At 35.1% G+C, this 24,872-nt stretch overlaps 3 protein-coding genes across 4 annotated transcripts in view; 2 read left to right on the top strand and 1 right to left on the bottom strand.

The window, feature by feature from the left end:
* The window catches only part of LOC134846621 (uncharacterized), a 35,215-nt gene extending 19,886 nt beyond the window's left edge, over positions 1-15,329 (top strand). The window contains exons 2-7 of the mRNA XM_063864006.1: positions 12,155-12,266; positions 12,543-12,705; positions 13,135-13,491; positions 14,076-14,240; positions 14,427-14,630; positions 15,203-15,329. Coding sequence (XP_063720076.1) covers positions 12,155-12,266; positions 12,543-12,705; positions 13,135-13,491; positions 14,076-14,240; positions 14,427-14,630; positions 15,203-15,329 — 1,128 coding nt within the window. The remainder of the gene's footprint in view (positions 1-12,154; positions 12,267-12,542; positions 12,706-13,134; positions 13,492-14,075; positions 14,241-14,426; positions 14,631-15,202) is intronic.
* The window catches only part of LOC134846380 (sialomucin core protein 24-like), a 267,010-nt gene that overhangs the window by 104,734 nt on the left and 137,404 nt on the right, over positions 1-24,872 (top strand). The gene's annotated exons all lie outside the window — the stretch shown is intronic.
* Positions 1-24,872, bottom strand: part of LOC134846378 (MAP kinase-activated protein kinase 2-like) — a 238,769-nt gene that overhangs the window by 99,573 nt on the left and 114,324 nt on the right. The gene's annotated exons all lie outside the window — the stretch shown is intronic.

Here is a 24,872-nt window from a genome sequence, read left to right as displayed (position 1 = left end):
CCTGACTTAGTAGATGAGTAGATAAATCAAATATTGGTTTTCTGACTACAAAAAAAATGACAGGGGCACAGATCTATCACTGAACTTGTTCTCTGCTACCAAAAAATATTTGGCAACTCAATTATTTGAGCTTCAGGTTGAGATCTCGGTGAACGGGGGAAGACCGACTAAGTTCCTCAACTTTAAAATGAAGACAATCTCTACTGGAGATAAGAAACAGCTGATTCTGCGTCAAGTCACAGAAGAAGCGGGTGAGCACCTTAAAACATAACAGAGAAAAATATTGGTTAAGAATTCTCTCTCGTAATTTATATGCCTGTATATGCTCGGGGTGCGTGCACTAAACCGATGTGTCAGTAATTCACCAGATCAATAAACCGATTTACGTAATAATACATCAATTTGCAAAGTTAAAGATTTATAGAATAAATTTTCTATGAGCTGAAACAGTAATTCTAAAACTACGAGGCTCATGGGAAAAGCTATTTTATTTCATTATTTTTTTAATTCAATTTTTGTTTTGAGGCAATACTGTATAAATGTCATTTTGTATAAATCTCAGTTTTTAGCTAATGTGATTACATAATTGAATCATTAATTTTCTGTTAACTGATCTGGTCCGCCCGTTTTCGGTTTACTGATACATCGATTTACTGACCTACCACCATATGCTCATGTTTGAGACTATATTTTTCTACAGGGTACAAAACTAACCATTAAAGTGCTGACTTCTTTACGGAGAGCCAATCTTGAGCTCATCTTCATTTAGGCATCTCTGCTATTGTTAGTACTATTTCTGGGCTTTGAATTGTTGCATAACTGAGAATTGTTCAGATCATGATCAGCCTCAAACCATCGAGTTTCGTTGTTCCACAGAGATGCTGTCACCTCAGACTTTTCCTTTGTGCTCCCAAAACTGCGCTATAAAAATGTTGCAATCTTTTAAAATTTTCCGAAAAAAAAGAGAACGATTTGGCAAATAATTTTTAAAACGAATGTTTGAAGTCAACTTTTAAATCAAGCCCTATCAATTTTAGAAATATTTATACAAGTTAAACCTTTCTACATTCTAACATTTATCTCAGTTGAAAATGAAGTAAAATTCCGTCCGAATAGCTAAAAAAATCACCTAGAGAATTCAGTACACCGCGAGCCAATAAATTTTTGGAAATCAAACTTAGCTCGATTAATTTTGTCTCATAATCAGGGGCGGATCTAGGATTTTCTCGGGGGGGGGGGGGCGGATTTTCAAAACATTTTCGAAAATTTTGTCGACCTTTTTTTTAGGTTGACCGACCAAGTTGATTTTCCGAGCTCTCCCAAAGCACTAAAAAGACCTTGTTGTGGTCATTTTTTCTGCGCCGCAGGCAAAATTTTGAAAAACAAGTCAAAAAAGGCGTTTTTAACACTTTTGGAAAATTTCGACCAAAAAATCGCGTTTTTTTGCCCCCCCCCCCCCCCTCAAAATTAGTACATATTGGCTAGAAAATTTTTAGGGTCCGCCACCAAATATGCATATCTCAAAAGGGGTCAGCATATCTCCCTTTGGGTCGGCAGGGGGTCAAATCCCTGAGCGGGAATCATCCCACCCTAAATCCGCCCCTGCTCATAATCGATGACTTCGAATGATCTTTCCAGACGTAGTGAAAACTGAGTACATGATCCGAGTGTCCACAGCAATGGAGAAGGGGGCAGGCACCAAGGCAGCTGTGAGTGTGAACATAGTGGGAAATCAGGGAGAGACAGGTCCACTCCCCCTCAGACCCACTCCAGAGGGGGCCACTAAGAAAGTGGGAGGGGTACAAACACACTCACAGAACCCATTCAGAGATGGAAGGCAAGAAAGATTGAATGATGTTTTCTAAAAACAATTTGAAATAGTTTCAAAGACTTAATAAATAGAGCTAAATTACAAGGTTGAGTTATTACCGTAAGCGAAATCCAACCGCTAGTTTTGTGAAAACTCTCTTCAAAAAAGATCGGAGGAACTGTTGACAGCAGAAGTTGGTGGCGCAGAAATGATGTAAGTTGTGAAGGAGTTCATTCCGGGGGGGGGGGGAGAGAAGAGTTAGCGGATACTGCCCCTAAGCGAATAATGGTCAGAACATTTCACGTACCGAAAATAGTTTTTGCATGTAAAACGTTTTAGTTTTTGTTTTAGTATCGCTATGTTTACTGTGTTCAGCGTGGAAGTGGGTGCAATCATTAGAGTAATCTTCTCACATGACAATCAGAACGAAGGACCAGCATGGCTTCTCGAAAAGGTAGGCCACATAAAAAATATTGCCGACTAAATTTCGGGGCATGCCAGCAAGGATTGAGACAAATGTTGCTTTTTTCACAATACCTGACAGATGAAATTATGTTACAAAATTTCATCTTGGTTAATTGTCAATGAACTACAAGAAGTTAAATAAATTTGTGTGACATTTTTTGTCAGACCTCGAATTTGATTTTTTATGCGGTATGATTTTCAATTCTTTGCATTCAACTCAAATTTATTTGTTTCAAATTAAGTTCTTTCTTGAAAAAGTTTAAATGATGCAAACAAAACGTGAATGCTTTCAGTGTGAAAAAAATCATTTCAAGTTTTCGAACTAAAAAAATTACTATGGATCCAGTTTTCTCTAGTTAGTTTACTTTTATAAAAATAGCCAATCATAAAGTTATACATTTGTAATCGAAAAGATATAAGTTGAAAAAATTTTAAAAAACTCTTTTTTGTTTGGTTGTTTGATTTCCTTGACAATTTTTGGCGTGAAAAAAAAAACAGTTGCGAACATGAGTTAGTCAACGAAAAAAATAAAATTATGTGTTCATGCTTATTTTTGAGTTGAATTTTTAATTGTTTTTACTTGTTTTTCACTTTAAAACATGTTTTCAAACAACCTTTACAGCTAGCTCACTTGCAAGAGTGCATGTAAGGATTTTTTCCCGCCGATTGAACGCACGCTGCAGATTAACTATTTGTTGTTTATACAGCAAATTTCACGTACTGATCTTTTCATCATGAACTGCGTTGGAACGCAAGCAAGTTGACTAGCCGTTTTTTATTCTTCCAATAAAAATCAAATCGGGAACAAATTAAATTTTTTTACTAACATATGAACAATTGATTATTGTTTTTGAAGATCCAATGCCACATGTTGGTTGTGGTTGTTCCATATCCAATGTCACAAATACAATGGTGATTCCATAGTGCTGCGTTTTCAGGCAAGATAAATTAGTTGTTTGCTGTGTAAGCAGAGAGATAGAAGGTCAAAAAAATATTGAAAAAACTTTCGAGAACAGAGAGGAAGCAGAAACGCGTACCACTTGCGATACAAAAACATGACGAGTTTTAAAAAACAATAAGAAGAAAAACCACAAATTTTTTCGTAGATTTCAAAAATGTTCATGTTTATGAAAACTCGCCACAATCAATCTTTTCTTGACTACACTATTGTTAAAAAGTTAGGGTAAAACCGTCTGTTGGTTACAATTGGTTAAACGTAAACCAAGACTAGTTTAAGACTGTTGGTTTAAGATTCCTACAATTAGTTGTAGACTTTTATCTAAGGCTAAATAAAAGACTAAGGTAACTAAGCTAAGTTAAGAGATAGTAAAAAGGTTGAATTAAGAGTTCGTTTCACAGGATTAGTTTTGTATCAAAAAAGACAATGAACAATCTCTAGATCTACCAAAATCCGATGCGCTTTTGGCAGGTATTTTAAATTAGCATGGTCATAGGTCATAACTGAATGTAACTTAGAGGTTAGAATGTTGACAGTAAAATATCACATTTGACATTACCCGCTAAGATTTAACTATAGCATATACTTTCGCCACACAAAAGGAATGTTCTGACTAAGAAATGGATAAGCGGGTACGCTGGTCGGAAAAGCCCCACATTAGGGCCCAATGGGCAAGATGATAGCACCTGAATGGTGTTCGATTTTAAATTTTATCCCACGGTAGCACCCGATGGGTGAGGTAATGATTTGGCAGTAAATAATTGTATTGTTAAATGACTCAGGTTAAAAATTAAATTGACTCAGAGATAGTCCAAATTGTAGCGTTTTAGGCCAGCACTAGGGTTATGTTTTTATTTTTAATTGCGTCATAATGTTGAGCAAAATCGCATCAGAAAAAGTACTAAGTTTAAAGAGAGTTACTGAATGGAAGATTTCCGAAAGTTTGAGTTTTAATGGCGAGGTTACTAATCCTCATTAAGGTCTAAACTGCGTCCCGGTTTGCGGCTCGATTGATTGTCCATCTCCTCAGTTCGTCAAGCGTCATTGGCCGTCCTAAGAGTTCTATCGCCGAAATGATAGAGTGGATGTTTAGCCAGTCTGGATCGAGTACAATTGGTGTAGATGTTGACTCAGTTGCTTCGGAGGGTAGACCCGATGGGTGAAATTGGGTAGTACGAACCTCAGGGCCGAATTTAACCTTCTTGTGTGGTGTACTTTGCTTGGGTGTTATGGGAGACTTTATACCACTCGAATGCTCAAAACTTTCTTCTAATAAGTAAACTGTCGTTGTAAGCGATGTCGAAGGTGATGTCAAGATTGTTAGATCTACCACGACAATTTGGTGGCTCTCCATTTCGATAGAGGTTGCCTCAATCGTCGGGTAATATGGGGGGTATAATTTCGATGAGACGTTGGTTCATCTAGCTTCTCTCCCGATATGTCTACTACGCTGGTAAACACTCTCTCTCCCAGCATCGTTAGAGGCTGTTCAGCTCGCATGGGTCTGGTGTTGTGCCGTGCATAAATATCGGGCAGTTTTTTTGGAAGGTGGTGATTTCACCGGTGATGAGGCCTTTCTCTTAGCTGTGCCAGACAATTAAGCTTTTGTCTTGGTAGAGGCAGGGTCTAATTGCTGTTTCTCCGTTTTCGCCATTATAACCGCCTCGGTAATCTTTTCGGTTGATTCTGTTCCACAATTTTCCGGAGAAGTTGGCAACTCTTTTTTACTTTTCTCTGCTTCTTCGTGACTGTCCAGGAAGATTAGCGGCGGGGTTAGGTGTGAGGCTGTGCTATTATCGCCTGAGTCGAGATCAATCAACGGAATCTGTCTTTTCTACTTTCGGTTCGGTCTGGTTCGTGATTTCGGCTTTAAGATCTGCTCGGTCTGGTGATGGATGTTCTGATGGCTTTTCTAGATCGGTTAAGGTTTTAATCTTAAGCTCTTTTAGCGAGATTAGATCGCTAGCATTATTATCTGATAAGACTTCTGCTGGATAATTCGTCGCTCTGTGTTCGTTTTCTCTAATTCTAGAATGATCGGGTTTACCCGGCGGGCTTGACTCTTGGTCACTTTCGAGGCCAATGGGAAATCTCAGTCTTTTCCGTTGTTCTTCCTCCTCTCTAAGGAGTGTCTCTCTAGAACTATTCATCGCCGGATTCCGCCTCGCAATTTCTAGCTCTTCGAATTAAGCCTGAAGGTTTCTTTTCTTTTGGGTCGCCCTTGAATTTTTAAAACCGACGTTTCTTTGAGGTTTCGTAATCTTTCTCAGTCCCTTGGTTGCATAAATTTTTACTTGTTGATCTCCTTTTCTCGGGCTAGGTTTCTTCGGAGCAGGTTGTCTTTAATGGCTAAAACAGATTTACGGATTTTTTTTCCATTTTTTAGAGTAAATGTGTGATCTGACTCCCTCACTATTTCCTCGTTAAATTCTCTATAGAATGGTTCACTCTTCAATCTATCCTGAACTTTTCTATATATAGTGGTCTTACCCGTCGGGTTGTTCAGCACTGAATTTTTTACGCCTAAAGCATCTCTTTTTTCGGCGCGGGAGAGCACTTTTACTGGAAAACCAGCACTGGTTGGGACGTATCTCACTGCATTAGAGATATCATCTGAAGATGATGAGTTCTCGTCCAGATCTCCGTCTTCAATATCATCGGGGGCGTCCCAGTCGTGCCTTCTTTCTCGACTCATGAATTTTTGGCCCTTATCTATGCATAAAAAGGTTTTATTCCAATCAAGGTTATTTGAGGATGGTGATTTGACTAAATTATGCCAGATAGTGTTTGGGGATCTGCCAAAGTGTGCTTCGAAGGGGGAGAAGTTTATCGAATGTTGTGTTACCGTTCTTAGACATTTTATAATCTTCAAAAATGCGGATTCTAGCGACGGTTTTGGGTGTTCTTGTGCCATAAGTAAGAGCCTTTCCTTAATGGTTGTAATTAAACGTTCGACCAATCCCGTAGCTCTATGGTCACCCACTGGGCTAAATATAACCTTTATGTTATGTTCGAGGCAAACTCTCTAACTTCTTTGGAGATAAAACCAGATCCTTGATCCGTTCTGATAGTTCTAGGTATCCCATGTAAAGCTATGTATTTGCTAAGAAAGCTTATGATAGATTTTGCCGATGTGCTGGATGTTATCTGAGCCGAAGGGAATTTTGAAATCTGTCAACGCATACGAATAAGTTTTTTTTGTTCCCCATATTAAAGGTAATGGACCGGCAAAGTCTAATTCCATTTCTTGGTTTGGTTCTTCGATCGTTGAGAGTTTTCCGAGGTTATTATGGTTTGAAAGAGGTTTCAAATTTTTACCTGCTTTAACGCACTCGATACAGTTTTCACCGTGAACTTGGATCTCGCGATAAATTTTTGGCCACCATATGTATTGAGTTGCCAGACTTTTCATTGCGAACTGGCCTGGGTGGGCTTCATGTAATCGGTGAAGCATTGTCGATCTCAAGCATACCGGGATAACTAATCGGTTGTCCAAACAAAGACATCCTCGGCTGACGTGTAAATTATTTCTGTAAGATTTATAGTAATTTCCCAATTGTATAATATCATGTTTGCGGTCTTCCTCAATTGCTTTAATTATTTTTTTCAATACCAGATCTTGTTTTGATAATAAAGACATAAATTTCGAATCGAATATTTCGGGCCAAGAGAATAGAAATAAATTAATTTTGACTGTTTTCTTTTTACTAGGTGTTCTTTCTGAGGGATTATCAGATAGGTTGCTAGTACTTGGTGTTAAAGTATTCATGTTATCGATGTTGCAATGTTCAAGTTGTTCAGTTAGTTCGATTTGTACGGCCATATCTTTCAGTGTTTTATAGTTTGTAGAATAATCGATAATTTTGCAAGATGGGTCGCATTCTTCCGCACGTGAATGTAAATTTTGGCACACCGAAATTTTAGAGGGGTTACTTATAGCTTGGAAAGTTTCAGCGGCGTTCAAATTCGTTTATCACGTTCTATTTCTTGACTGGTCATATGATCTATCGACTGGCCAATCGTATTGCAGTGTATGACGTCAAGTGCTAAGACTTGCTTAGAGAATTAATTTCTTATTTTCGGCCACGAATTTCTCGGCATCAGATGATCAAAACCTAGAAGGGTACTAATTTGGTTTACCGAAGCGATGACAATTTTTTCATCGTCGAGTGAAACTGGTACGGGTTCACCCGATGGGTGTCGGGATAAGTATTCGACAACTCCCTTGTCTTTGCCCGGTAAACGTTCGACGGTAAAGTCGAATGGTAATAAATTGTGAGACGTGATTGAGCCGTTTTAGTGTATTTGTCGTCTTTCAGTGCTCCTATTAAGGTTTTATGGTCTGTTAGGATTGAGAATCGTTTGCCCAATAAATAGTTTTTAAAATGATCCAATGCCCACACTAGACCCAGCAATTCGAGTTCATTGTTGCTATATTTTAGTTCAGCTACGTTCAAAAATCTGCTAGCGAACGCTACAGGTTTCCAAATCACCCGATGGTCTTGTTCGATGGACGCGCCCAGTCCTAAATGTGATGCGTCGCATTTCACTCTGGTATTCAGTTTTACGTCAAAATGATGATTCGTTACCGTATTAACAAATTTCTTTCATCGAACGCCTCTTTTTCAAACGCCTCGACATGCACCGTGGACCAATGAAATGGTTTATTTTTCTGCATAAGTTCTCTAAACGGTGCTGATAAGGACGCTAAATTTGGTATAAACTTGTTGAATTGGTTTATTGATCCCATTAGTGATCTTATATCTTTGATACAACTTGGTTCTTTCAGATTTCTGATTGCGTCAGATTTATGTATTAGTGGTGTCATCCTTTTTGCATCGATTTTAAATCCCAACCATTCAATATTATGAGTCAAAAATGTGCACTTTTCCCATTTTATGGCCAATCCTTCGTCTTCTAGTGTTTTTAAAACGTTGATAACTAGTTTTTTGTGTTCATCCTCGCTACCCACGGTAGCAATTAAGATGTAGTCAAGGTAACAATGGGTATTTGGTAATTTTTCCGTCATTCGGTCCATTATGCGTTGAAATTCATTGGGCATATCGCTTAACCCAAAAAATCCGATTTTAAAACGGTAGGAATTTGTTACTTTTCCCCCCACGATGTTGAAATTACATTGGTTGCTTGCCTTTTTTGAAAGCGGTATTTGGCTATATGCGTACTTAAGATGAATCGATGAGAACCAATTTTTTTCTTCGTTGTGACCGCTAATCGTAACTGCTACGTTATCAATTAGTTCGAATAGGTTCGGCATTTGATATCTATTACGAAATATCTGTTTGTTCAATAATTTCGAGTTTAGTGCTACTTTAATTGATCCGTCCCTTTTGGCTGTAATTACGATAGGGGAGATGAAACAATCTTCGGAACTTCTAGAGAATTTTTCGATGTGACCATCTGTTAGTAGTTGGTGGATACATAATTTAACTTTAGGGAGAAGATGGATCCGACTGCGTTTCCCCTTCACCTGTATTGGCTTTATTGGTTCGTTAAAATAAGTGTTAATTATGAAATTAGTTGATCTACCGGATCTTTTTATAAGGTCTGAAATTTGTCTTGATATGTATGCTTTAAACTCACTTTGTGATGGTGTCTCTTGGTTTTGGTCTGGTTTTCTGTCCGATGCAAATTTTATTTGATTGACGTCTATCCCGATGGGTGATCCTTTCTGAGTTATCCGTAGCTCTGACCCATTGGGTGGGGGTTGTTTCTGGAGTACTACTATTCCCAGGTTCGGTAATATGTCGTTTCCGAGGAGATTTTTTTCTGCTCCTTCGGTAATCAAAAAGTTCTGGTTTCTAGCGTCCCAACCCTTCGATCGAATTTTCACCCGAACTCTTCCAATAATCTTTATTGTGCTCCCGAAGCCTTGGTACGCTTTCTTTGCTAGTTCGTCCACAGGTTCTAACTTTAAAAATCTATCTCGTATCTTCAGTTCATGAAGTAGGTCTTTTTTCATGAATGAGACTAGGCTTACTGAGTCAATCTGAATTTCGGTGCAGTAAGGGTTGAAATTTCCCAGAGATACCATCAACGTCTTTTTTAGTTCTAGGCCTTCGTGGTTAAATACCGTTCTCACTCCACGTTCAATCTTATCTTCAACTTCATTTAATTGGATATCCGTGTCCACCGCTAGAACTAAAAAAAAATCATCTAAGTTGACTTCGAATTCGGGATTCTCCTGCCGTTTAACCCGGGTATTTTCTTTTTCATGGGGTATTTGGTTTTGTTCGACTATCTTTGCTTGCGTTCTTGCTGAACTCCTGCAATGTTTCGCAAAGTGGCCTTTATGTCCGCACGTATTGCAATTTCTATCTCTGGCTGGGCATGTAGTTAGGTGTCCTTTCTTGAACTCCTGACCACAGTTGCGACACTTATTGTTTTCGACGATATTAAGGATCGGTTCATTCTTTATGTATTGTGGTCTCTGTACCGCATTATAGGCAAAGATTTTTAGGTACTGTTGATGAATTTTGGTACCTTTCTCATGGACTAGTACGTAAGATAGTACGTTTTCTGGAGCCAAGTATTCGATGCATAGTTTCTTTTGTATCTCAAGGTTTTGCATATTTGGAATGAAAATGTCTCTCACTAATTGTGACTCAAGTTCCCCCAGTTTACAATTTTTTGCCAACTCGGATAGTGTTTCGTGGAATTTCTCTAATGAGTCGCTTTCTTTCTGTCTTCGGTCAAAGAATTTAAATCTTTCGTATGTTAGATTTGTAATGACCGTAAAAGTAGTGTTAAGTATATTATTGAGTACATTTTTGAGTATAATTTTTTGTTAAGTACATGCTTATTTTTGAGTTGAATTTTAAATTGTTTTTACTTGTTTTTCACTTTAAATTATGTTTTCAAACAACCTCTACAGCTCACTTGCAAGAGTGCATGTAAGGATTTTTCCCGCCGATTGAACGCACGCTGCAGATTAACTATTTTTTTTTAATACGACAAATTTCACGTACTGATCTTTTCATCATGAACTGCGTTGGAACGCAAGCAAGTTGACTAGCCGTTTTTTATTCTTCCAATAAAAATCAAATCGGGAACAAATTAAATTTTTTAACTAACATATGAACAATTGATTATTGTTTTTGAAGATCCAATGCCACATGTTGGTTGTGGTTGTTCCATATCCAATGTCACAAATACAATGGTGGTTCCATAGTGCTGCGCTTTCAGGCAAGATAAATTAGTTGTTTGCTGTGTAAGCAGAGAGATAGAAGGTCAAAAAAATATTGAAAAAACTTTCGAGAACAGAGAGGAAGCAGAAACGCGTACCACTTGCGATACAAAAACATGACGAGTTTTAAAAAACAATAAGAAGAAAAACCACAAATTTTTTCGTAGATTTCAAAAATGTTCATGTTTATGAAAATTCACCACAATCAATTTTTTCTTGACTACACTATTGTTAAAAAGTTAGGGTAAAACTGTCTGTTGGTTACAATTGGTTAAACGTAAACCAAGACTAGTTTAAGACTGGTTGGTTTAAGATTCATACAATTAGTTGTAGGCTTTTATCTAAGACTAAATAAAGGACTAAGGTAACAAAGCTAAGTTAAGAGATAGTAAAAAGGTTGAATTAAGAGTTCGTTTCACAGGATTAGTTTTGTATCAAAAAAGACAATGAACAATCTCTAGATCTACCAAAAGCCGTTGCGTTTTTGGCAGGTATTTTAAATTAGCATGGTCATAGGTCATAACTGAATATAACTTAGAGGTTAGAATGTTGACAGTAAAATATCACATATGACAACTATTGAATCAAGTGTGCTCATTTAACAAACTCGCGCAAAAGCGAGTGAGCCATTTGCAAAAAAATGTAATCAGAAAATGTCAAGTTTCAGATAATTTAGGACGTATAGCTCCACCTTTTTTTTGAATCAGAAGTTGAAATAAACGGAGAGAAACATCCAAACAATTAGATTCCTGGCTGGATCGAAGCGCTCACTATTGTTATCCCAACTATGTCCAATACCGCTACAATAAGTGGGCAAACATATGTGCATAATTGAATAATTGATAGTCTAAAAAACAATTTTATGAAGTCTTTTAGTGATTTAAGTTTTTAACGGGAAACAACCTAAGCCCAGTCGCATTTCGCTTACTTATCTCAAGGGTCAAAACCATTATAATTTTAACAAAACTGAAGTTCTTCTATAAGTTTTACCAAATGTATGGGGAGGTGAAACAGAGTTGAAACTCAATTTAAAAAAAGAATACAGTTCATGTAAAGCCCTGACACGGATCAAAGAAGCCTGCAGAGACATGTATGCTTTCTCATCCGATCATTTCACTAAAGAATTCATCTGAATAAAATAAAATTAAACCTAATTTATTTGCAAGAGTGGGAATTTTATGAAAAAACGTTGAACTGAAAATAACAACAGAACTTTTTTCATAGTTATCTCATTTACTAGCTTTCCTTAACATCGCCTGGAAAAAGCTCCATGAAGTTTGCTGAAAATAGCATGATTTATTAGTCTAATTGCGGTTAGTCAGTTAGAGTTGTTTTTTGGAGAGATGAACTTGTTTTGCTTTCTGGGATACTACTCAGCAGATTTTACCAACCCTTAGAATGCCCTCTCAAACCTATATAAGCCTAAGTTAATGAACTCAACGTAGTGTAATTAATTTTTTCTAGTTCAAAATAATAAATCTTAGCATTGAGGTGCTTCATTATCAGCAATCAGTATTGAATAATAAAATGGGCCTATTTTTGATTGAGTTCCCAGAAAATGGACAGTATTTCAACAAAAAAAAATCAACAGATTATGTAATAAAACGAACTCAGTGCTTCGAGTTTTCCGACTACTAAACAGAAAGTATCCTCTGATCTTCGGTTGTTTCGATTCCGAGACTTGAGCAAAAAAATGTTAGCTCCACGTTGTATTTAGGCTGACGTGTACCACAATGGACGCACAGTTAAACTGCTGAATGAAGATAGGATCTGGATAGACGAGAGGAGTGGACTCTCACTTACTCTAAGGCCAGACTTCCGGACAAACGGTAGAATTATATTGATAGATGAAAAATAGTTGAATGCCAAAAAAGAAATTAGGGAAACATTAGTAAAAAAAATAGCAGTAAAACCTATAATAATTTGTGACTTGTTGATGGATAGAATTCTTGCTACCCGATGTTGAAAAAATAAATTGAGGTAAAAGCTTTTTAAAAAGTTCCTTTGTACAGGAATCATAAACAAATTAAATATGAAATTAAATAATTATATTTCATAAATAATTAAATGATAACCTAAATTGAAAACATCACATACTTCTTCAGCCGATCTGTTTGCACTGGTGATCGAGGACACTTGGGTGGGGGATATGGATCCCCTGATTGCAGCCCTCAGGGACTCCCTCCTCACTCCCAAAGTGATTGCAGTGCACAACTCACACCGTCTGAACATGACTCAGCTGCACAGATACTACTGGAATGCTTTCTAGTGAGTAATATGCACAGATTTTAATTAGAATGTAAAAAAGTGTGAAAAAAATTTGAAAACAGAAAAGGCATCTTAAAAATATATTAAATACTTGATGAAAAAATAGCCATCACCTAAAATAATTACTTAAACGCAAATTGGATTTGTGGATTTGGACTGCCTCAGTTATTATGCAATTTTGACAGAAAAGAATCTCTTTTGCTATGGTGTTTCATCTCTTGGATCGATTTGGTCGGCTTAAAAAATGTCGACCAACTGTTTTTTTTTTTTTGAAAATGCACCCCGTCGCAAAACTCCTGAATGTTTTCCCAAGTAAACATGTTGCTGAATATCGCATGAATGCCCAGACATCACCACTATTTTACTAAGCAAAGCTATAAGAAAAGGTGATTGAAATTATTTTAAGCTCTGTTTCGAATTTCGTTTCAGCGATGACTCATTCGACGTCTTCTGCCTCTCCTCCCTCAGTCCCCCCTCCCCTTCGGCCTCCGTCCTCCGATTCAACTTCTCCCTCACCAACCCCAAACAGACAAAGAGAAAACAGTTCGCACGTCTCATGCTCACCAATATCGCACCCTCACTTGTATTTCGCACGGGCAGAAACGCACCCTTGGGAGTGAAGGGGGGCCAGAGTGGTCGAGTGGCTGTGTTTAATGTCACTTTGGGGGGCAGTTTTGAAGTCATTGTCACTGATAGCGACCATGAAGATGAACAGAAGTTAAGTGACGAAGGCTGTTACGTCATGTGGGGGTCTAATATTTTTCCAAATTGGACCCGCGCTAGAAGGTAAGTTGCTGAAAATTTCGATGACTTAAACGATAAAATGTGTCTGTGCATTTTTTTCAAGTTCCGCTAAAATATATATTAAATAGACCGAGGTTTTCTACTTTGCAAAAAAAACGTCAAAAACACTGTCCCTTTGGCGAGCATTAATCTTCTGTCAAATTAGTGCATATTGTGGCCGAAAGCGCTGTTCCAGAGTTTTGGGTTGATATGAAAGCTCAACGAAAGCGATCTAAAGAGGTAAAGGTTCTGACCACAAGTCTGTCCCCAATTCTGAATTCGAAATATTTCCCAAGTCGTATTTTTTGGAACTGTTTTATTTTAGGATATCCATTTTAGGGGGGCGGAAAAACCGTTTTAATTGAGACCATTGGCATGTTACCGGCGACGTTTTCTTAACGAACACTCAGTCTGTAGGCTACCCCCAAATGAAAATTGTTTGCAAGGTGGTTTAAATTTATTGAAAAAAATGTTTCTGGATCTTCTTTCTATTTAAAGATTTTTGAAATACGAAACAGGCAAACATCTGATCGCAGAACTTGATCCGCGTCTCAAACTTTTCTTTTTGATTCACTTTTTTTCCACAGTCTTCCCGTAATTGGAGCGACCAGTTTCTTCCCGAAGAGAGAGATAGTGCTTCACACTGGATACAATTCGGATACGAAGTTCAACCTGGACAATGTCAGACTGGGCCAGTTCGCATCCCTGGTTATGGACCAGATTCCATATTCTATTCAGGAAAATGCTCTGGGGTAAGAAAGCAAAGCATTGATCAGAGTTGTCTAAAAGAGGCAAAGATAATCACTGATAAGTTTTCTCGGAGGCAAAATATTTTGTCCTAGTTTTTTGAGTTTTTATGATTTCCTTGTTCTTTAAATATTTCTGCTTACTTCAATCTTTTTGAATCTCAAAATTGATAATAAGAATTTTGTGTTCAGCTCTTTGGCACTCAAGTTTGACTCTCTGTTCACGTGGTGTCAGGACTCCCCAGACCAACTATGCGAAGAGCAGATCACCCCCTCCATCAACGAAGACTGGGGGGATAGACAGTGTGGGGACATGCCAACTCCTGATCTGTGCATGCTTTGTCACATTCAGCAGTTGAATCAGACCAGAGGCAGATCTTCCGGGCTAGCCAAAAAGTTACTACAAGAACTTTTTGATCAACACGTGTCAAAAATTAGCAGTTTTCATTAAGTTTTGTTTGAACTATTAGAAATGCAATTACTTATTCGAGGAGCTTACTTTCAAAAGACTCTTGCTATCTAGATAAAATAGAAATGAATTGCGATTTTTTTTCATTCTTTCCTCACCAACAAAAAGGTTCCCCCTTTAGTATCATTTTTAAGTCATCCAATTCCGGCGACCAACCCTAAAAATGCATCTGGCGCGAATATATTCCATTTTTAAAAAAGAGCGTGCGTCGAAAAAATGAATTTTTCTTCAAAAGAATTCAATAATGTGCTCAAAAACGGCATTTTCAACCATATTTTTTAATTTGTCTGCGGCGCGGAAAATTATGTCAAATTAGGGTTTTTATAGTGTTTTAGTAGCGATCGGATTATTAATTTGGTGGACCTATAAGGTCGACAAAATTTTTGATTCTTTTTTCGAAAACCCGCCCCCTCGAGAAAATCCTAGACCTGCTCCTGATTCGGTGTTACTGGCACAGTAACCGGCTACTCTTACTTAAAGAATGATTTTGAATGTTTAGATGCAACTGGATAGATACCTCCAGGTTCAGAAGTGACAAACTGCATTGCACTAATTTGACACCAAATACCGCCATTCTACTCGTTACAGCCATTTTTAACTTATTAATATCAATGGGGCTATTTTAAAAACTCAACATTTGAAATGAAATCATTAAATCCGTTATTTAAAACATCTAAATTATTTCAAAGTAAATATGTACTGACTGACCGGCTAATGCTTGTTTCCAGCATTGAGTTATATTTGCTAAATAGACGCAATATTAAGTAATATAGGTTAAATATCGTGGGGTTCAAGAGTGGAACACCATTAAAAATAGATCATTGGCAATACTTGGTGAAATATTGATTTAGTTAGATTTAATCATTAGTTAATTGAGTGTTTGAATAACATTTAACTGAGTATTTTATCGACAATAAACAGTCCTTCGTTTTTGTCTGTAATTATGGATGCTATATTTCAGAAAATAAATATTTTACATTGAAGTTAAAATTTGTTACTTGTTAATTATATATTATTTGCTATTGTTGACGTGACAACTCAAATAATTGTTTAGTTTACCTAGAGTTTTTCATATCATTCTTTTATTCAGCGCAAGCAATACTCTCGCATCTATGGAGAAGCGTTCTCTTTTAAAGAAAATTGATGAAAATTTCAAAAGTGAAAAAAAAATTCATTTTTTTAAGATATTTTCATCCCGCCATATAAAAATTAAAGTTATATGGTTTATAAACACTTGAAAATAGTTTGGATGATATGAAATCATAAACAGATTCTCCAACGAATGAGGAAAGCCAAAAGTTACAATATCAGAGCTCAAAAATTACAATCAAAGTGAAAAAGAATCAATAAATTTGAGGCAAATAAAGCTAATTTTTTCTGTCCTCAAAGGATGAAAAGTGTTTTGCACACAATATTAAGGTGCTGCGGAGAGCAATGTTTAATATCCACATCCAAGGCTAGAGCATCAACCCTGGTAATTTGCTTTCTGATGAGGCAATGGTCGCCCAAACAAAAGTTTACAAAAAAATTAAAGAATCGATGTTTTTTATGTAATTTGGATTTTTTCTTTTTCAAAATTTTTCTCGATACTCATATAAAATAAACTTCAATCGGTCAATTGATTGCGTGCTACGAACATATAAACCATCTTCTTGCGTTTGCTGATTTTTTTGTACCGTTTTACCGTTTTTGCGCGGGGGGGAGATCGCTCAATTGATCCCATGATGAGTTAAAAAAATTAATAATAACAAACACCGCAAAATTTTTCCTAGTTTTCAAAAATGTTCATGTTTACGAAAACTCACCACAATTAATCTTTTCTCGACTACACTATTGAAAACAAACTCACGCAAAAGCGAGTGAGCCATTTGCAAAAAAATGTAATCAGAAAATGTCAAGTTTCAGATAATTTAGGACGTATAGCTCCACCTTTTCTTCAATCAGAAATTGAAATAAAAGGAGAGAAACATCCAAATAATTAGATTCTGGCTGGATTGAAGCCCTCGCCATTGTTATCCCAACTATGTCCAATATTGCTACAATAAGTGGGCTATGTTTTTTCGTGATTTAAATTTTTAACGGGAAACAACCTAAGCCCAGTTGCATTTCGCTGACTTATCTCAGGGTCAAAACCATTATAATTTTAACAACTCTGAGTTTCTTCTATAAGTTTTACCAAATGTATGGGGAGGTGAAACAGGGTTGAAACTCAATTTTAAAAAAAATACAGTTCATGTAAGCCCTGACACGGATCAAAGAAGCCTGCAGAGACATGTATGCTTTCTCATCCAATCATTTCACTAAAGAATTCATCTTAATAAAAAAAATTAAACCTAATTTATTTGCAAGAGTGAGAATTTTATGAAAAAACGTTGAGCTGCAAATAACAACAGAAATTTTTTCATAGTTATCTCATTTACTAGAGTTTTCCGACTACTAAACAAAGTACCCTCAGATTTTTGGTTGTTTCGATTCCGTGTACCCTATCTGAAATTACTCTATGAGTTACACCTAGAACCTTACTCATCTGGTGCGACCAAAAGTCTAGAACAAGACCTTAAATAACAAACTAGGTTAGAACTAACAAAATAGATTAGAATTAGACAAAAACATTTTCAAAATGTTACACGACAATAACTTAACTGAAATGTCTCTACGACTCAATAGATCAGAGCCACTATTCCGAACAAAAAAAAGAACTAACCGGAATTGGAATAAGACCTCGGACAAAAGACGACATTCGACTGCGGAGAAACTTACCATTAAGTGTCATGGTCGTACGGCAAAAGCCAACACAAACTTTTATATTTAGAATTTTGTTAGCGATGAATTTAAATTTTCATTTGCAAACATAGAAACTTTTCAAGAAAAATCTTCAATGATCATTACAGGCGCTAAACTTATTATTGTACAATCACGACTGATAAAAACAACTCTAGTCGTTCCCTCCAAACTGCAGTAAAATTAAAAAATATATCTGGAAAAAAATATTTATTGAAAATAAAAATAAAAATTAGTTTGTATAAACACAAATTGTTAGTAAGTATTAATAATTTTTTCATCTCCAGCTCCATTGCCTAAGCATAACAGCAAACCATAAAACCTTTAAAGTCATCCAAAACTGAACTTTTCTATCAATTAAACTTAAAATTATTTCTAAAGGCCTATTCTAATTTTTACCTTTATTTAACTTAAATTTATTTAAAATTAAAACAGATCATCAAAGCTTTCCTTGGATCTCAATTTGATTTAACCAATTTTATATCATTAAATTTATATCCTGATCATCAAGGCTTATCCTTGGATCAAATAGAAGAATTTTGTTCTTCCCCACCCAATTATTAAGTGTCTAACGACCTCAAACGTCAATTCACTACCCAACCCTTTCTTAGACCCAGGACTAATAGATACTTTTTAGTCAATCTAACCATTCTAATTAGGCTAAACAGTGAAGAACTTCAGTTATTCATCCTTCAGTTGATTCCCCCTCTCACCTGACCCAGGCTAATACTTGAACTTAAAGTAAGTTTTAAATAGTATCTAACGAACTACTTGCGTTCTAATTATACCTGAACCTTGTGGACCGATTTACTATTCTCCAACCCTTGAACACAATCATTACCCCTAAGTAGGATTAAGTAAGTTAACACCTTAACTTAGACTAGTCACGAGAAAGTAACAATCATTCTCCGGAATCGATATATGTTTTTCTCTCCAACCCTGAATACCAGACCCAAGTTAGACTAACCACAAAAAATAGTAAGGACTAACAGTCTAGCATATTAAAATCACTAATAACAATCTTGCATTCATCATCCGAAACCTTATGACACTGAACAATTTAGGAAATAAACAAACAATCGTACTACACAATTGTGAAATCAACAACGAAAAATACGATTTCGTAATCACTCCACACAAACAAACAATAGTATATATTCGAACAAAAAGACAAACAATAAAAAGAAAAAAAGTAAACAAAGACAAATTACACGAAAAACATTTCCAAAGCGAAGAAACGCAGTCTCCGAATCAGAAACCAGTAACTTAGATGCACTTTACAAATTAAAAGACTCAGTAAAAAAAACTACCCAGTTAATGATCAATTATATTTTTGTGAATCAGAAACCACATCACATTCATCAATACAAGGAAAACGAGGAATAAAAAAGACATACAAAACAAACCAGTACGTCTATACAATTGGAATCAACCAATCAAACACATTGAACATTACGCAATAACAGTCATCAAACACAGAAATGAACCAAAGTGAAGAAAGTCAAGACGAAAACTATGTCTTCCCATTTCTCATCAATTCACTAACTGATGATAGAGGACAATTACAATTTTGCCAAATTTTAATTGCAAATTTATTTGAACGAGCAACTTGCCCATTCAAAACAGAATTTCCAGAAATAAAAATCAAAAGACAAATTATCGATCACTATCTAAAAAGAATATGTAATATACAACAAAAGTATGGAATCTATTACATAGAAATCAGTTCACCAAGTAAATTTCATGGTAAATACACAATTCAAACAGACAATGTAGATAAAGAATTTTTAAAAGTATTCACAGAATACATAAAAAACATACAACATCAAAACTCACAGAGAGCGAATTCACTATTTACTAACGATGTATTTTCAAAAATATATAGTTGTTTATCTATACTAGAGAAAACAGAAACCCAAAGTACTTCACCAGCTCAAACATCAAGACACACGAATGTAAGAATTGAAATTGTAGCGTTTTCAGAATTTTTAAATGCAATCCGTGAAAATTTATAAGTAATGAAGTCTCACAAAATGTTAAACATGACTTACAAAAAGTCTTAGCATAGTTTATTACTGATTAATTCACAAATAATAAAGATTTAATTTCACCAGCGAGAAAGAATTTTAGACCCCTAAGTACAAACGACGACACTATCTTATCAGAACAATCAGATTATGTTTGGGACCTCGAATAGTCTCACTCACTATTTTTAACATACCAATAGACAGCTCAAGCCAAGCAATTAACACAATTTCTATTCACAAAGACAACGTAAAAGTAATTCAATTCACAATAGACGCAACAGCCTTAAACTATAATTCATTTTTACCTGATAGAAGAGGAAATAATAGTTTAAACTCGAATATTGTACAACAAGAAAATCTAAATGGAACTAAAATCTTACCAAACAAGATATTCAAACACCATCACATTTTCTAAATGAAGAAATAGTCGAAACAATTGTAACAACCACACAACAAAGTATTTCACCAATAAACCCAAACCTTACAACGCCAAGACCTAAAAATCCAATATTACCACAGGTAAAATTACAATCCACGGTTAAACCCTCTGTTGTTCCAAAATATCCACATATGGATTATCAAACATATAGACTAATGACAAAACCATCGCAAAAACGAAAAATATTCACCAGAAATAAGTTTGCAGAATACAGCTATAATTATGTCAATCAACCACAAACAACTCATCCCCCCCCCCCGAATAAACACGCAAAGTCATTTATTTTCACAAAGATCAAATGTCCAACAAACATCATCAATTCAGTAGTTTTTCATGACCACCCTCATACTTCACAAGATAAGAGTGAAAATTACCCATTTTTCCATTAAAACAGAAATGAAAAACAAACATACACCTTATTATACATCTAACTATTTATCATCAGATGATGACGACTACTATCAACCAGATATTTTTGCACCATTTACACAAGAACACCGAGTACAAAAACCTCGACAAAATCAAGCATCTCAAAATATCAGTCTTTACCCACAAAACTCAGCTAGTACACAAACTCATCAACCATTGCAAATGCAAAACCCAACTAGTACGCAATCCTACCAATCAGTACAGATACAAAACCCTGTCAGTACACATTCTTATCAACCAACACAAATGCAAAATGAAATCCTTTACCATATTACTTACAACAACATGAAACAAGAAAGAGTCAACTTACAAACTTCTCACAAATACCAAATGCCGCAGAATCATTACAAATGAGAAGGAATCCATACCTAGTTGGTGGATCTTCAATAACATCAAATAAACCATTAATGGTATTCACAGGTACAGAACCTGAATATTCTGTAGAAGATTATTTAAATGCAGTCACAGCAAATTTAATTTTGAATATAGGAACTGAACCAATAAATACACCACTTCATCAAAATTGGATACATAGGCGCACAGCGCTAATCAAACAACGCTTGATGGCGCAGCTCAAAAAAGTTTTTCAGTTTTACCTATAGATATAAAATCAGATTGGAAAAGATTTACACAAGAATTTTCAAAAATGTTTGATTCTGAAAGAAACAAACAACATCAAAGAGTTTTATGTAATGAAATTCGTAGATTACCAAACGAAATAATCAAATAATTAGCAGTTAGAATCAAAACACTAGTTCGAAAAGCATATTCACTTAACACTCAAGATTACAAAAACACAAAAATGACAGAAATCTTAATGGTGACTCTAACACCTCAATTAAGAAAAATAGCAATTAAAAAGAGAGCATCACATCCCTCCTCAATTCGAGAACCAGGTTTAGATTTTAGAAAACTAGTTGATAAACTAGAACAAGCTGAAATCACAATGAAACTCGAAGAAACAGAGAATATTAAACTACAATACGTTAATAGAATCCAAACAAATACTACCCATATAAATAACATACATGACTCAGACGTAGATTTATCCAAAAAAATCACTGAAATTTTGAACATCTATGAGAAAAATCCAAAATTTAAAGGTGAACCATCTTTCAAAAAATGGTGCAATTATTGCCCAAGATACGGACACAGCATTGCCGAGTGTCGACAAAAACAGCAAGATAACCAAAATAAACCACAAAAGTACAAAGAACCAAATAAATCATTTTATCAATACATAAAAAAGACCAAAATTTACCAAATAAAAATATTCACAGTAATAACAGCTCGGGAACACCACTCCCAAATAATTCAAATTATTCAAGAAACCAATCACCTTATAACTCTTGTTGTAGAGGCAGATCACCAGAACAAAGAAATTCACGAAATATCTCACAAAATAGATATAGCCGATCAAATAGTCAAAACAATCAGTATCGAAACAACTTTCACGATCAAACTCTAGGAATAGATACAATTCAAACGATAGATCACGAAACACATCTTACAATAGAAAAAGGAATTATTCCAACAATAGGAATAGAAGCTATTCAAATAATAGAAATCGGCGTTATCAAAACAACAGATCAAGAAATAATTCAAACAACAGATCAAATTATCAAAGACTCAACAACAATTACTATCGAAATAGATCACGAGATAACTCTCAAAATAGAAACTCAAAATATAACAATCAACGAACGAATTATTCCCAATCCCCTCATAGGAATAACAACCGTTACCCCGATTCCCAAAACAAGTATAGAAGCAACACACCAAAACATCAAAGGCAAAATAATCAAGTACAAACAACTGAAGAAACAAATTCAGATCCCCCTGGTATCGATAGTATAGAAAGTACTGAATTACAATTAAATCACATTAATTGTGAATCAACAGACAGCGAAAGCGTATAGATAACACCATCTCAGTCAATACGATTGAAGTTGAAAATGACTATGAACCTGTTATATATGAACAACCTTTTCATTCACACGTCTGCGAAAATCAAATGGAACTTCTTCAAGATTATCACAATAGATATTATATATACCAGTATAATATACCAGTAGTACAAGAAATAACTGAAATTAATATCTTAATCAAGTATCATGTTCAAGTACAAATCATATTTATCAAAACATACAAAAAAATCAACAAAAAAAAACTTGGACAATTCTATTTCTCTTACAAAGTCCAAAAAAAGTATAGAATTTCAACCACCGGACCTTGAAATAGATTTTTTAATTGACTCAGGAGCAGAATCAAATATCATTAACATTCCCACTTGGAATGAAATTAAAATTCTACATCCAAAATTAGTAACCTTGAAAACAACCAGTAAACTAGCAACAGCACAAGGCTCAACAATGACAAACTATGGAAAAATCCAACTTTTCCTTGTTCCCACTAGAACAATGGAACAAAAAAAACTCTTAAACAAACCGTTTAAGCAAACATTCCAGATAACGTACATAAAGCACAATATCATTGGAAAACCATTTATAACTAAATATATTAAATAGACAATAAACATTTTAAATAGTAAAAGCCATATAAGGGATAAATACACAAGAATGAAAAACACAGCGTTAACTTTTTTTCAAAGAATAAACAAACAACCACCATTTTTTTCCAAATTTCACCCTATATACAATCAGGAACGAAAATACCTGAAACCACTATCAGGAAATGTATATAATTTCTCAATCAAACAAGTTCACCAGTATGACAAAGAACAAAAACACATTCAAACTCTGATATTTTTTCTTTACATGTATACAACAATTCACCATACCAAATAACATTACCTTTAGGACTCTTAGGATATTGTGAAACAAATGCAACAACTTCTCCCACAAAAAAAGTAGCATATCGAGTCAAAAATATTTTACAACTATTAGATATATGTCAATCAACAATTCTTGATGAAGAGTTATCGATAAATAATATAATAAAAAAAGAAAAAAGAAAAGCAAGATATTTCACAAAAACGCCCTATTTTAAACCAACATTTAAAATATTCCGTTATACAGTAGAACAACAGAAACTTTTAACAGTGTTTATTTTTCAACACTCTCAAATAACACAGAACGAATTTGAAAAATTAGCCGATTTATTATTACGACACCCAACAGTTTATGCAACATCTAAATTTCATGTTGGTAAAGTAAATTCACTATTACATCTTCCTTTGAAACCTGATGGAATTTTCAAAAAACAAAGAGCAAGTAAAGTACCAATTCACTTACATGATAAAGTAAAAAAATTACTTGACATTTCAGAACAAGATGAAATCATATCTCCAGTAAATAAAGAAGAACAACCCAAAGGAAACACTTTTATCAACCCAGTTATTAGTAAAGGAGAATCACTAAAAACAGTTCTAGACGCTAGATATCTCAATTCACTCATTGATGAATCAAAATGTAATTGGCCTATTGAACCCATTCAAGTAATTCTAACAAAAATAAACGGTAAATACTACACAACCGCAGATATGAATAGTGCATATAATCAAATGCCATTAGACGAACAACCACGACATTGACACAATTTGTGATTGGAAATCAACAAAACGAATTCAATAGATTATTCTATGGAATATCCATAGGACCAGCAGCTTTTTGAGTAAAATTTTGAGACAATTTGTGATTGGAAATCAACAAAACGAATTCAAAAGATTATTCTATGGAATATCCATAGGACCAGCAGCTTTTTGAGTAAAATTTTGATGAGTAAAATTTTTAGACCACTTATACTCAAGAAAAATGCAATCACATACTTAGACGATGTTTTCATGCAATCACAAACCAAAGATGAAGTGTTTATAGTTTTAGAACAGTATCATCAAATACTAAAAAACGAAATCATGAATGCAGCCCCGGACAAATCACATTTTTTCTTAACACGCGTAAAGTTTTTAGGACATACTATTGAGAGAAATGCTAAAACTCCATTAAAATTACGTATAGATGCAATTCAAAAACTCCAGCCACCTACGTATAAAAACAAAATCCAAGAATTCCTTGGAATGTTAAATTTCTTAAGTAAATATGTATACAAAATGCAATTATACTTAAGACCATTCTATAACATTCTTAGACAGCAAAACAACTTTGAATGGACAACAGAACATGAAACACGATTTGAAGAAATCAAAAAAATTCTAACAGAACAAATATCAAAAACAATTCCAGACCCAATCAACCATTTTATGCAATGTGCGATGCGTCAAATTTTGGCATCGGCGCAGCTTTTTTACAATCACACAATGGAACGAATAAAATGAATCTCATATCAGCAAATTCTCGCTTATTTACACAAGCTGAACAACGACTCTCTACCCTTATGAGAGAATGCACAGCTATATATGTACACTTGCAGAATATGAATTTTTGATACTTGGATGAAAACCTTCAACAGTTTTATTTACAGATCACAAACAATTATATTTCTTTTAACACAAAAATCAAATCCAAACCATAGAG

Source organism: Symsagittifera roscoffensis, chromosome 5 (genome assembly GCF_963678635.1).
Source record: "Symsagittifera roscoffensis chromosome 5, txSymRosc1.1, whole genome shotgun sequence".
Classification (NCBI taxonomy): Eukaryota; Metazoa; Xenacoelomorpha; order Acoela; family Convolutidae; genus Symsagittifera; species Symsagittifera roscoffensis.
The sequence above is the reverse complement of the archived record's forward strand: the minus strand, read 5'-3'. Positions and strand labels throughout refer to the sequence as shown.